Source organism: Neopsephotus bourkii, unplaced genomic scaffold (genome assembly GCF_033783945.1).
Source record: "Neopsephotus bourkii isolate Nb327-2 ecotype Australia unplaced genomic scaffold, CSIRO-AGI_Nbou_v1 NB_1542, whole genome shotgun sequence".
NCBI lineage: Eukaryota > Metazoa > Chordata > Aves > Psittaciformes > Psittacidae > Neopsephotus > Neopsephotus bourkii.
The window spans coordinates 7,204,554-7,219,431 of NW_026902018.1; the positions used below are offsets into that span (position 1 = coordinate 7,204,554).

At 38.9% G+C, this 14,878-nt stretch overlaps 1 protein-coding gene across 4 annotated transcripts in view; it reads right to left on the bottom strand.

Moving 5' to 3' along the window:
• GOLGA3 (golgin A3) overlaps nucleotides 1-14,878 on the bottom strand; it is a 28,505-nt gene that overhangs the window by 9,845 nt on the left and 3,782 nt on the right. For 2 of the 4 annotated variants that reach the window (XM_061370883.1, XM_061370882.1), the window contains exons 3-14: nucleotides 11,896-12,177; nucleotides 10,910-11,022; nucleotides 9,712-10,403; nucleotides 8,394-8,505; nucleotides 6,897-7,203; nucleotides 6,099-6,301; nucleotides 5,587-5,724; nucleotides 4,448-4,609; nucleotides 3,321-3,689; nucleotides 2,113-2,190; nucleotides 851-1,114; nucleotides 229-323 (exon numbers count right to left, since the gene is read on the bottom strand). In XM_061370883.1, the coding sequence (XP_061226867.1) occupies nucleotides 229-323; nucleotides 851-1,114; nucleotides 2,113-2,190; nucleotides 3,321-3,689; nucleotides 4,448-4,609; nucleotides 5,587-5,724; nucleotides 6,099-6,301; nucleotides 6,897-7,203; nucleotides 8,394-8,505; nucleotides 9,712-10,403; nucleotides 10,910-11,022; nucleotides 11,896-12,177 (2,815 nt within the window). The remainder of the gene's footprint in view (nucleotides 1-228; nucleotides 324-850; nucleotides 1,115-2,112; nucleotides 2,191-3,320; nucleotides 3,690-4,447; nucleotides 4,610-5,586; nucleotides 5,725-6,098; nucleotides 6,302-6,896; nucleotides 7,204-8,393; nucleotides 8,506-9,711; nucleotides 10,404-10,909; nucleotides 11,023-11,895; nucleotides 12,178-14,878) is intronic. The other 2 variants (XM_061370884.1, XM_061370885.1) reach the window with 2 other exon arrangements.

Here is a 14,878-nt window from a genome sequence, read left to right on the forward strand (position 1 = left end):
TTAGCTCCAATATGCACAGCAGAAATTGCTGGTTAAAAGCTTAAGTAAATCAGAGGAGCAGCCGCAACTCCTGTGCAGCATGCAACCAACACTTTGCAATGGATATGATTCTATGACTAATTAAATTTCCCAAAAGGAAAAACTAGGGAACAGGAAAAGAATGATTGCTAAAAAGGTAACTATGAAAAACAAATGCAGTTCTTTTGTCTGTGCTAAATGAACACTTACTTTTTTGCTTCTTCTTGCATTTGTTCTACTTGTTGTTTTAATGCCCGATTTGCCTCAGCAAGAGATGCCATTTGTTCCTTATCGAACTGCAAAGACTTAATAGGAAGGAAAAAAGCATCCATCACAGTAAAAACAAAAGCATGTTTGCTGTATGCTGGATTAGAAAAGAATAAGCATAAAATTTCAGAATTATTTCCATTTCTAAATACGAAAATTTCTTCAAGGTTCTCCATCTCCTTTTTATTTCCCTTTTATTCCTGCTTTTAATTCTTCCCTCTGTGGCCATCATCGCAACATGTATGAATAGAGTTCTAGTTTGGTCTTTGCTCTCAAATGGAGTTCACTTTGGGACCAAGGAAACTGCTTCCACATCACACGTCTGCCACACCTGTAGCATGCTTCTCCCCACTTACTTACATGGATGTTAATAAGCAGTCATGTATTTACAGAATTTTGCTAGGTTTATGCTCAAACGTGTAGACAGTATTAAATACGTAGCCAGGAATCTTAACTTGCAGATGGTCATTCTGTTTATTTCCAAAGTTAACAGAAGTATCAACATATATGTGTTATATTCCTGAATCTAACACTCCCAAAGTCCAAAGCTTAACACCTTCCATACCTGTAGGCGTGTTTCCATTTCATCTCGTTCTTTCTGCACTGACTGAAGCTGATTTTCTATTTCCACCATCTGCTGGTGAACCTGAGATACTTCCTTCTGTAGTTTTGAATGTTCAGATTCAAGTGACTGTTTTTCAACTTGAACTTTCAGTAGCTCTCGTTTTAACTCTTTCACTTCTGAGTCCAATCGCTTCTTTGTAGCTTTCAGTTCACTAATCAGCTGGTCCTTAGAACTTGCATCTCTTCGATAAGCTTCCACCATTACCTTGGACACAACAGATTCAAGAGGACAATGTCACCTCTGTTACAGCTTTACAAATTTAAGAGTAAGTTACTATAAGGTATTTACAGATATTCTTTTAGTTTGGAGGGGATGTGGGATGTATGTCAAAGAATACAAACCAGCATCATCATCTGTAACATATTTACTCTGGCTCAAAGCCTTTAATGTAAGCTCTGATATAAAATACCACTATATATCAGTAGTTCACAAAAAAATACCCCAGACGTCTGAGTAAAAGTTTTTATAGCAATATGGGATACTCTTTTTCACATTCTTTATAGAACTGCACAACTGGTGTGCTGTTCTCTTAAACTAAACTAACTGTAAAAAATTAACTATTCTATGTACATAAGTAGTAACTTTTGCCATGAGAAGTGAGCTTAACTGTGAATGACAGTTTAAACAGTCTTCCCAAACTTAAACCCAGCAAGTTAAAACAGCCTTTCACACTAGGTTAATAAACAATCAAGCAATAAATTAATGGTGCCAGCCTATAAAAAAAGACACATATATGCAATGCTAATGACATACCAATTTCAAATTACTGTTTCAGAACTGTGTAAATTCAGAGTAAAATTTGCAATAAAGCACTTATTTTCCATCTAATTACCGAAGCAACTATTTTTTTTTCAAAGCTGTAGGAAAACAATGGCACTTCAAGATTTTCATAGATGCTTTTGCAAAATCAAATCTCATAAAAAAAAAGAGAGATATTTTTATATGTTGGATCATTTGACAAACTCCCTGGAGTTCAACAAAAGCATAAATTCACTGCTGGATCTGCTTTTACATTAGTTACAGATAAAAATTAAACTGTACAAAATATAGAAACTATAATTATGTCACAAAGTTATTTGACACAGAAGATGGATTTAAGCGTCTTCACAAACCCCTCAAAAGTACACGCCTTCACTGGATTAAGAAGGAAAAAAAGTATATTCCTTGGATTTATTTCTTTGAAAAGGTTTGCTTTTGATTACCTTCTGCTGCAGGAACTGCTCCTTCACTTTTTGAACCTGTTTTTTAAGGCTGGTATTTTCCTGTTGTAGATTTTCTACCTGCCAGAGGGGAGAAAAAAAGCAAGCATGTTGGTTTACATGCCAAATGTCATATGCTACATTACTTCTTCAGTGACATATCTTTTGCTATACTCATACCAATTACTTAATCTAATGAGAAATCTCTTTTCTGGTGAGGCATCTCAGTGGCACTGTTAGATAACACATTTTATATAGAAATATATTCACACAGGTTACCGCATAGTGAGCCTTGTCAACTCTCAGGAATATACAAGTCCCCTAATCCTGCCATTAAAGTTTAAGTATGCATCATCAGTATAAATGTTGCATCTGGATGGAACCTGTTCGCACATACAGGTTCTTTGAAAGAAAAGCAATCTTTATGTTAAATATACTTCCATAGTTCTTTAGTACTTTTATTGGTGCTACTAACAAGTCCCATTATTATATTCAAAAGAATCTCTAAAGATTCCCAGGAACTCACCATTACCAATAATCAATAAGAAAGCTCTTCCTATGGAGCTTCGATGCTCTAAAAGATAGAGCATACATGCCTATAAAACTACGTTGTGAGAGTTACCATAACTTAAAGCAGCCACAAAAAATAAGGACATGCATTAGGCCTGATCTTGTAAAACAGTTCATGACTAGGAAAAAAGTCTTGGTATACAATATGCAAAAGCAAACCCTAGTATATGGTTTCAAGAGAAAAGGCACAACTATGCATGACCAAATTACCGCATAAAGAGATATCTGGCCCACAGTACACAGAAAAGCAACACACAAAAAAAAATTACTTTAAAAACTGATCAATACTTAAATGGTATTGCTTTTTAAAACTGGCAGATTCTGGAAAGATGGTGGCTCCTGGAAGCAGACAGAATAAGATCAATTAATCTCAGCTTCCATACCACACAAATATGTAAGTGCACATACATACCAAGAGATATTAACTGTAAGCTCACCAATGACATAACAGGATGTAAAGTTACACCAGATTGTCTGCCAACAGGCAAAAGTGACAGAATTGATCAAAATATTCCCTCTAGCCGAATCTTTCAACTACACGTGTACCAATCTCCTCTCCTGTAACTGGGTCTATCACGTGCCGGTGGCAATACTTCCCTGCAACAGCTACTTTAAATGAGCTACTTTTAGGGTTTCATTACCTGGCTTGACTTGATTGCCATTTCTTGCCTCATTTGTTCCAAGACTTGTGATGCTACTTCTGTGTCTTCTCCAAGGCGTGCCGCTCCTTTATCAAGTTGCTCTTTGCTTGCGTTTGCTGCCTGCAGAGCTACTTCCAAGACAATCTTCTCATTCTGTAAATACTGAATCATGTCATCTTTAGAAGTAGCATCACTTTGGAACTCTTCTAATCTAGCCTTCAGTTCATCATACTGCGTTTGCAGGTCATCCAGGGACTGCTCTTTGGTGTGCAATGTCTCTTGGATCAGAGTGAATTGCTTCATCAGGTCTAAGTGTTCTTGCTGTAAAGATTCAAGCTGCAAATCTCGCTGATGCAAAGTCAACTTGACCTAAAAAGTAGTATCTTAAGATTAAATTCAAACAAAATGAAAGCTATCTTTGCAAATGCACTCCAATCAAAATAGAGTATTTTAGCTTCTAGGGAAAAAAAATATCAGAACTTTCCTAGGCCACTTCTTTTATTTCTCTATTAATTACATCTATTAACTCCTGCAGCATCTCTAACTTTACAGGCTAAGCAATGACCAGGATGACAAACTTACAATATTCTGAAGGAAGATTCGCAGTATTCTAAATTGTTATTTGAAATGTGTAGATATACAAGGTAAAATTAGTGTTATTATGATAATGCCATAATTACATGGAATATAATACTGAACTATCATTTACTTTATCTCATTCCAGCCCTTGACATGCCTTTGTATGTTACAAGGTTAAAGCAGAAGCAAAGTGCAGATTTATTACACCGTAAGTATATATAATGATAGCCTGATTGCCTAACAACTTTGAACATGGATATGTGCTTCTTGTCTACACTTAATCACATACTGAACTTACAAAAAAAAACAAACAACCAGCATCTACAAGACAGTAGCTTTGAAATTTAGAAGTACTGTTCCTGAGACAGCTGAAAGAAAAGGAGAGCCTTTTCATCTGGGACAGAGTGACTTTGATATGGACTTCATTTCTGCAGCAATCTTTCAGGTTTTAAAATAACTTTAGAGCCCACTATCTATTTACTATTGCCTTTTCAGCCAAATAAGTAATCCCCTTGAAACCCTTGAGAAGTTGCTTAACAACAGTCTACCTGCTCCAATTCTTGCTCCAGTGTTGCTGCAGAATCAGCCATTTTCTGAAGCTGTTCTTTTTCATCCTCAAACTCCTCTAGTTTTCTCTGCAAGTCTTCTTCCACCATGGTTTTAGCCTCCTGAATCTGCATGAAGGCAGCTTCCTGATCTAACATGTCAGCCTGCACAGAAAAAGCAAAGAATCAACTTCTAAAATGTTAACAGAGAGGGAGGGGCAGAGAGACAAAAAAAAACAAAAGGAGGTGGTAAATTGTCAAGAAAATTTTAAGAGAAAAGACACAAACAAAGATAATTCTGATGTCCGTCTTATTCACCTGTATGTCTTTACTGACATCACCCATTCATATACTTAAGACACCTTAGAATAACAGTGAATGTCCTGTATATTTGTGACAATCAGAATTCTTCTTAAATAACACCATGGCCTTTCTCAATAGATGAAACAAGATGTAAAGAAGAAGAATCTTTATTAAAATTAAGCTGTTTGGAAAAATTCTGAAACAAAAGAGATTTCTCGGAGGTGTAGGTACTCCATGAAATTGCAATTCCTGTCATGTATGCAACTGCACACAGAAATAGGGTGCTTCCATTAACCTGCTGCTTTACTGCCCTTTTGGACTTCAAAGCAGGAATGTCACTGGAATTCAATGGGATTTAAGGTTCTAAGTGCTTTTAAAGTAAGTATATTGCAATTTCAATTTCAAAATGTACCCATCTTTCCTTACTGGAGGGTAGGAAGGACAAACCTTCCTTTCAAAAAAGTACTGAGCAATTTCACACACTTAAGAAGCACTTTACTGACTTGGCTTAACTTCCAATTAAGTTTTCTCTTGAAAATGTTCATGGATGGGCAAAAGAGAATATTTACATCCACCTTTAAATTTCAATTAAAACAATGTATCAGAGCTGAAAATGCAAGTATCACCTTGAAATGGGAAACATATGACCTTACTCCTTCTTACTGTTCGTAATGTCATGAAATTCATTTGCTCCAAAACGTTTACTGTTTGTATAATACAATATTTGAATCAATTTATAAGAATGCTACGCTACTTTGCTAGAATAGCCTTGAGTTTGCAAAACCTAAAATATGAAACCCAGACAGAATATAATCATTGAAGACCACCTACAACCATACCTCAATATTTTGCAGCTGTGCTGCAATACGTTCCTTTTCTTTAATGGATCTGTGCTGGGTTTCAGTCAGCTGTTGAGACAGTGCCACATTCTCTAGTTTGAGATGTTCCAACATACCTGCTTGGGTCATTTGCCCAGCCTTAAGGGAATAACAAAAAAAAAATAAAAAATGGAAAATCACAGATTAATACGAACAGTCAGAATTTAGCCAAAAACTTTAAGTTTTAGAAAAGTTACACTGAATCTACCTGTGCTTTATCTCACCAAGTGCCACTTTCATGGCACTTAAGAGCTTCATCCACAGAAGGTAAGTACTTTCATCAAATTTATCCCTCAGCATTAACGTGAATTAACACCTCATGATGAAAACAAATCACCATCTCCCCCTGCTCTCCAGCTGCAGAATATACAAGTGATACTGGCTCCCTTGTCCGAGCTCATAAACAATGTCCTCTGGCTAAAATTAACATAAAAAGATTCTCAGTCCTCCCATATGCAAGTAAATCATAATACCTGTATATTGGCCATCTCGCTCTGCAGCCTGACACGGGCCTCCTGTGCTAGTACAAGCTGCTGCTGGTACCACTGCCGCACATTTTGGAGCGATGTGATTTCTGTTTCAGATGCCTTTAGCTTATTGGTCAGTGTGGTCCGTTCCAGCTGCACCTTCTGAAGCTGGTTCTGTAAGGAAGCCATCTGCTGTCTTAGATCATGAACTGGAAGAAGAAAAATAAGGAACTTGGACTTGCAAACTCCACTGTTGTAGTTTTACACATTTTCAAGGATTATTGCCACATCCATAGCTTTTTCTTTTTTTTTTTTTCATTCCTTTTTGAACACAAAGATACATGCCTAATTACATAAGGATTGGCTTTTCCTACAAAAGTGAGGTGAAGTGCTAGAATCCAAAGTATCGAGTCATTAGCAGAATAAGTGAATCACTTCTGTAAGCATTCATAGCTCCTCAGAGGCAGAAAATACAAACTCATGAAAAATCAGGAAGCAGCAGGTATCCTGACATGTACAGCCATCATTATAAGCCAGTATGTATACAATTCTCCAAAACCCCTTAGTCCACTGTCAGACAGTTACTAGACTAAATAGCTGTAACTCCTTCTCCAAGCTGGCAGTGGCAGCTTGCAAACTGATCTGTGACACAAAATAAAACCCATCTTAAAATTCAAACCATTATATTAGTATGACATCAATGAAACAGATTAAAATCCCTTCTTCCTGGGCTTCAGAATTATGCCGAAATAAAATTATTTATGGAATAACAACTTTTGAAGATTGACATATACATCATCCCACCTGTGCTGTCTCTGGTGAGAACATTTTTTTGCATATCTTCAACCTTCAGCAGGAGCCTTTGGTACTGCTCCTCCGCTAACTGCAAATCATTATTTGAAGAAGCCAAACTAGCATTCTTTGCTTCCAAGGCATTTTGCAGGTCAGCCATAGCTCGTTCCAGATCCCAGCAAGACTGCTTTAATGTGGCCACTTCTGAGCTCAGAGATTCCTGCTTCTGCTGGCTATTTTGGCTGTGCTCCATCTGTGCTTGAAGCTTCATGTTCAGAGCTGCAAGTTGGGCTTGTAGCTCAGTCTTCTCTTTGAGAGCCTGAGTGTGTCCAGAAAAACCAAAATACAGAAGTCTTAAGAGAAAATACAATAGCAGCTGATTAAAGAAGCTGCCCTACAAAATGGCTTTGCTACGGCAAAGACCACTTGCTTATAAAAAATTCTTTTTTACATCTCACCTAACAGCTATTTCAAGTAATCAAAGAAAATACAGAGGAAAGCACAGACAAGATATGTACCGTTATACATCAGTAACCATGTCAGAACTTTTACTAAGACACTTTTCTGCACTGTAAGGAAGAATATATTATACATGATATAACATCAATCAATGCAAAGAGAAAAATACAGCTTTATAGACACTGCTACCATTATTCCAGCTTTATCATCTCCTAACATGACTTTAAACAAAAAAACACACAGCTTCTACATCTGATGGAGTCAACACCACCCAGCCCCAAGACAGACATGCTGCTGGCCAGGCTGAGCCCATCAGCATACTGTAGTGCCCCTGAAATAACATATGCTGAAAAGGGAAAAAAAACCCCAAACTGCAAAAGAACAGTGGCAGAGAGGTGACTGAGAATATGTGAGAGGAAGGGTTCTGCAGACACCAAGGTTGGTGAAGGAGGAGGAGGAGCTGTTCCAGGCTCTGGAGCAGAGATTCCCCTGCCAGCCCATGGTGAGGCAGACTGTGCCCCTGCAGCACACGGAGGTCCATGCTGGAGCATGGGAAGAGTGTGAGGAGTCCTCTTTGCTGAGGATGAAGGAGCAGCAGAAACAACATGATGAACTGACAATGCCCCTTCACTGCTGGGGAGGGAAGGAAGTGGGCAAATCAGGTGCAAAGTTGAGCCCAGGGAACTTGAGAGGGGTGGAGAGAAGGTGTTTTTAAGATTTGAGTTTATTTCTCATTATCCTACTCTGGTTTGATTGGTAACAAATTCAATTAGTTTCCCCAAGTATAGTCTGTTTTTCCTGTGACAGTAATTGCTCAGTAATCTCCCTGTCCTCATCTGAACCCATGAGCCTTTTGTCATATTTTTTCCTCTCCCTTTCCAGCTAAGGAGGGCAGCAATACAGCAGCCTTAGTGACACCCGGTGTCCTTGTAAAGTACCATATTCAACATCGTTTTTACAAAACAAAACCCCCACAAGTAATGAGTACAAGGATCTTGAAAATTAACATATTGATATAATTTGCTAAATACATTCAAATTCATTTTCTACCTGATTAGCTTCTAGTGAGAGTGCTTCTAGCTGCCCTTCAAGTCTCATCTTCTCCTTCAGAACCTGCAACATTTCATCATGAGCTCCCGTGACAGAGCTTTCCATAGAAACACTGGAGACAGAGACAGCAAATACACAGTTAAAGGGTTAGAATACAACACTCTTCTGCTTGAAATGAAGCTGAAATTAAAAGGTACTTAAACACTATATGTGACCTACAATTTAGGACATTTTTTTCTGGCTCTATGATGGATCCAGAATACAGCAAAACAACCTTGATTACCATCCAAAAAGATAAAGAAGTCATATTCATGCTAAGTGTTTATACATTAGTTTCTTACATTTGCAGCAACTAAAATCTAGTGTAGCACCCACGTACTTGTTATTTTACAGAAGTGCAGTGGTTGACTTCATTATATTTTCTAACTGCACACCCCATTATAAGCAGACAAATGGACATAATAGGGGCACAAATCCTCCACAGCTACTGTCTGCAATTGCTGAGTTAATGTGAAAGTGGCTGAGAAATACCAACAGCTGCTGCAAATGAAGGAAGAACAGGTATTTGGTAGGGATTCCTTACGGTTCTTTCCTGACGTACAGCCAAGGAATCTAGAGAAAAAGATCTCTCATTACAGTAAGAATTAAGTCTAAGCTAGAATAATTGTCAACAACAGATTTCACATTAACATCTCAGGGCATTATGCTTTATTCCAATGCAGAAAAAAAAAGTAATTTCAAAATTAGCATGTATAAAGCAGGCAGCTACAGACAATTGATAAGGGCTTCAGCAGTTGTCCACTTGCTTGCTGAATCATAGTTTAATACCCACCATCTACACAAAAGCTCGTGAGACTAAGTACACCTCATTCTAAATGCTGAAGAAGGTAAGAGCATCTAGGACAAGACTCTTAGCATTTCGTAACTATTTGAGGTCTGAAAGATGTGTGTAGATCAGGAATAGAATGCTATTACATATCACCGAGCCAGTTAAGTCTGCATAATCAGACTTTAAACACCAATGCCACATCAGGGATACAGTGAATGAATGCCTGCTTCACAAGTAAATGCAGACAGAAGCAATTGCTAGCAGTGCATTTAAAGGACAGTCAGTGGCAGAAAGATCTTTTCTCTAAAGATACTTAGGTACTCAAGTGAGGTGACCTTTCAGTTTCTTTCAGAATCCCTAAGTTAAGAACAGATTTTATCACAATGAGTGTAAGTTAAACCTGGATCCAAAGTTAGCAGAAGAGTAACAGGCTGCCTAAAGAGAGTATAATGCCTAACAATGGCCTCACTGTATGGTGATCTTTCTTACCTGCTAGAAATACTGTCTCTCCTACTCCGTACTTCCCCATTAATTTCTTGCTCTTGGGCTTGATGCTCCACTGCTGCAGCCTGCAGCACCTCACTGATGGAAGGAAATTGCCCCATTGCATCAGGATGTATCTTCTGACCATTTACTGTATATGGAATACCCTGTTTGCCTTCTGCATTCTCTAAACTGTTATACAGCCCTTTTTCTGACACACTGCTGTAGGTAGAGCTGTCACTCTCATTTCCATCCAGCCTCATTCCCACTTCACTCCCATCAACCTCTGAAACACTGTCTTCTGCCAAGGAGGAATTATCTATTCGATCATCTGTGTCAGAAGGTAGACTAATCTCAGACACAACCGATGCTGGACCGCTTCTGCTTTGCTTCAGAGTGCCACCAGGTAAATCAGTAGCCACAAAATTCCCAATAGTGTTTCTAGAGCCTGAGTCTTCAGTTCTGTAGTCAGCCAAGGACCGGATCTTACTGGCCCTACATTTTGAACTTCTTCTCTCTTTTGAGGATGCTGGAAGTCCCAGGCTACCCAATTTTGGCCCCCTGGGGACACTGGTCCGCAAAAAGGAGTATTCTTTTGTCATTGCTACAGTGCTAGCTCTTGGCAAGATTTCTGGATTTAACATCAGCTCAGGATCTAGGGTGCTGGAGGGCCGGTTTCTGGATGTAGACTGATTCGACTGGAAGAAGCAGAGAGTCAGTATTAAATTCCAGAACATAACCTTTGAACTAGCATCAAATACTTAAGTTCAACAGCAAAATATGTAAAGCGCTAAATTACTGTTTATTTCGTAAATTCTTACATTATTACATACATGCATCATTTCATAAACAAGGTAAATTACATCAGCAATCAAGCAAGATTCAGTATATGCATGTTGAAAACAATCAAGGTAGACGCCAAAGGCTAACTGAAATGACAGGAAAATTGAACATCTGGGTTACCTAAATCTTAGGTTTGATTCATCCCTCAACCTCCACAAATGTACCGTTTTGTGCATTTTTAAGTAGCGCAAAACAGTACATTACTGATGAGGTTGCATGTCCGGAAGGAAAAAAAATGTTTTCTCACATTTGAGAGAACCACTGAGTATTTAAAGCAAAGAAAACAGTACTTTAGAGCACAGAAATGATAACATTTTCAACCTTCCTAATACTGAATCTAGATCTGCCTTGCGGTACTCACTCTTTCTTGATGTCTCTTCACTCTGTATTGTTTGAGCTGCTCTTCTAGCCGTCTTCTGGCTTGAAGTCTTATTTGTTCTTCTTTGTCCAATGGGAGTGAAGACTCTACTGAGCCTGTAAGTGAAAGGGATCTTTACAGCAAAAGAGAAAATTCCAACGCAGGGAAATTTGATACAAAAGGAAAAAGCCCCTTCTACCATCAGCAACATGCTTCATGCTTAAGCAAGGAATGCAAGGAAAGCCCATTAGCATGCACCTCAGAATGGCCTCTTTTAATAAATTCTTGTGTAAGCACTGATGAAGGCTGTGTGTTTCCCTTGCTCCATTTGTAAATGCTGTGTGATTAAACAGCTGATTAAACAGCAAGAATGTAACTACAGCTGTCATTTAATCTCACCTGTCCTGCACTTATGACAGTACTAAAATTATAAAACTAAGTAAGACCTACACAGTCTACTAACTCCCTGCAGGTCAGAGAAAGATGTTCCCTAGATACATTTTCTTACTCTTTGATAACTCACATTAAACTTTTCTGGAAGTTAAGGCTTCTTTTAAAATCTTACTTCAGAAAACTCCTGCAGCAATAGGCACCTTAATATAAAGGCTTCTCCCTTTTCTCCCCTTTATATTGCTTTTCTCTTCCCTCCTTTATTACTTAGCTTAAAACCACCTGGTTCTGATGGTGTGTGTATTGTTGGTTATTTTGTCACTCCTAATAATCAAGAGGATTAGAATAGCTTCAGCCCCAGAAAGCATAAATTCCCCTCCAGCGTAAGAACAGTTTTTAAACAGTAGGGCATGTGCCTTAGCTGCAGCAGAGGGTGGTTTACTGAAAGAAAATGAACTTTAGTTCAAAGTGAAAGCTTACTGCAAAAACGAAGTTTAGTCCAAGCTTAAATGATGTTACAGACGTCTAGAGCCAGGCTCAGAGTAAAAAGCTTTATGCAGCAAGAGAAAGCAGGGGCACCACCATAAACAGATGCTTACACAATTCAGTTTCTTGCATGGGAAGACTTAGTTTGAGAGACTGCAAAGCTTCTTTTCTAAGAACTATGCCCTCAGCACTAGTTCCCTGAGACTTCCTTAGGCTGCCATGGAAACCAGTCACACCTGGGGATGACTCTTGACCCTGTGCACTGCTGGTGGGGTCAAAAGATACAGGAGAGTCAGGGGAGAGCGACTCTGGCCCATTCTGGCAGGCATCCACTTTGCAGTTTATCTCCAGACTTCCCTCTTCATTTGGCACTTCATTGATGTTAACACTGGTAGCTGGAAAAGAAAGTTTCACTGAGCTACTTTAAGCTACTCAATTTATCTGCACACCTCCACCCAAATACACTGTTGCCTTCAGTCTGTAAGAATAAGGAAATTGTTAACAGCAACCGCAGGAGAAACTTCACACAAAACTTCTTATTCTTCATTTTAAAAGACCAAGAGTACCATTCATCTGCTTTACTACATTACCTTCAAGCAGAACCTAAAAAATGATCATAAAGTATCTTCAAAACCTCACACAGGTTTTTAAATCTTATCAGGTTTAGAAGCATGAAACACCAAGTGTAAGTAACGTGATCTGTGTCACACTGAGTGGCACCCTACTACAAATAAGACAACTGTGGGTCTCTGCCGAATGATTCAGCTATTTGGTATGCTACTGGGCACTGGGGAAAAAGCATCCACCATCCCACTTCCAGACCGGGCCAAGCAGAGTTCCTCAATTTTAAACAAAGTTCGCATGCTTTCAAATAGGGCATCTTGATCAAAAGCACAGCAGCAAAGCTCTCAGGTAGGAAAACAATAAATCTAGCAATTAAAAGGCAATTAAAGAACCACTTTAATGCCAGTTTTATCCCCACTTACTAATATTTGATTTTATTTTTCATCAGGAAAAATGCATCTTCAAAACCAGTTGTATTTTGGAGCTCTCATACACTTCTACTTCACTTGGCTGGGGACTACAAACTGCTGCTGTAACAAAACCATGTATCTAACTTTAAAGGCATTATCATAGATCTCAAATAAGCAGAGTACCAAAATAGTCACTGCCTTTCATTCCCACACTATGTATCACTGGAGTAACTGGAACACGTTGGAATAATACGGAAGATTTCATTACTGTTTCACAAAGTTGATAAAAAATATTTAACATTATGATCACAAAGTATTTGCAAGTGGAAAAACCAAATTTCCTCCTTCTATTTTTTCCTCCTGTCAGTGCTACAGACTCGAATAAGCACTTCAGGTTTTTTTAGGCCTGCTCAAAGAAGTTGCGGGGAGGACAGAAAAAAAAACCAACACCACAACAAACCAGAACTGAGAAACAGATCCCAGAATCATAGAATAGTTAGGGTTGGAAAGAACTTTAACATCATCTAGTTCCAACACCCCCGCCATGGGCAGGGGACACCTCACACTAAACCATGCCACCCAAGGCTTTCTCCAACCTGGCCCTGAAAATCGCCAGGGATGGAGCATTCACAACTTCCCTGGACAACCCATTCCAGTGACTCACCACCGTAACAGGAAAGAATGTCTTGTATCCAGTCTAGAATTCCCCTGTTTAAGTTTTAACCCATTCCCCTTGTCCTGTCACTACAACCCCCAATGAATAGTCCATCCCCACCATCCCTATAGCCCCCCCTCATATACTGGAAGGCTGCTATGAGGTCTCCACACAGCCTTCTCTTCTCCAGGCTGAACAGCCCCAACTTTCTCAGCCTGTCTTCAAATAGGAGGTGCTCGTCCCCTGATCATCCTCGTGACCCTCCTCTGGACTTGTTCCAACAGTTCCATGTCCTTTTTATGTTGAGGACACCAGAACTGTACACAATACTCCAAGCGAGGTCTCACAAGAGCAAACAGGATCACCTTCTTCAACCTGCTGATCACGGTCCTTTTAATGCAACCCAGGATATGGAGCTCCCAAACTCTAAGCCTCCAATCCTCCCAAAACTAAGTGTTTCTAAGATTCGTATGCAGAAATACTTTGTAGCCAGGAAGCCAGTTACAATTCAGTAAAATTTCAATTACTGATTTAGATCAGTCCATTAACATATTGCTACTAGATTTTCCCCTCTCCATAACAATTTATCACTACAAACTCCTGAAAGCAGAATAATAAAAAAATAAAGCTATTAACCTTCATGTATGTGGAGAACATTAAAGTGCATCCTAGAATTAAATAAGCTGTATGGAAAAAAAGGTACCAGGAGGAAGGTAGGGCTTCATAATTATCTTCCCTTTTGTTACTGAAGAAAGCAAAAGGTTTCCTTTTAAGTGCAGTCAAATTTCACTTCAGAGTGGTTTAAAAAAGAAAAGATACATTTCCACTCCTAACCATTTGTTCCCACCTCTGCAGTGCATCCTCCCCTAAGCCAGCACAGATGTCTGTTCAGTGAACCAGCTCAGAGAAAAGGGAACGAGGAAACTGAATGTGGGTAAAAATAAAAAGTTCCCAGCCTCACGTTGGCAAATCTCATCAGCTCTCTGAGATCTCAATTAAAGCACTTTTGAGCATCTTATCTGTCATGCAGAGAACATTTTCAGGCCATTTTAGCTCGAATCAGTTCTCTGATTTAGTTCACCATGTGGTCACAAAAACACCTGCAGGCACAATGGAAGGAATGGGTGAAACAAGGATACAGAGGACAGAGGACAGGCCTGTCTTTTTAGTAACTAACTGAAGTCAGAATTTAAGGCATTTTAAAACCAAAAGACTGCCAAAGTAAATTTAAAAACAGGTATCAGTGCTAAGAATAGCCACAAGAAGCCAAACATAAGAAGATACCTCACACATTCATAAATATTGTTTCTGCCCATCTTTCAGAAGCTGCAGCTACTACTGCATCAGGTTTATACTTTATTTACATTTTTGTTTTCACAACTGTAAGTGGTGTACATATAGAAAAGTGATGCTGGAGCAAAATGCTGGAAAAATGGTTTCCTGGCAACTTCCTCAGGCTATGAGACA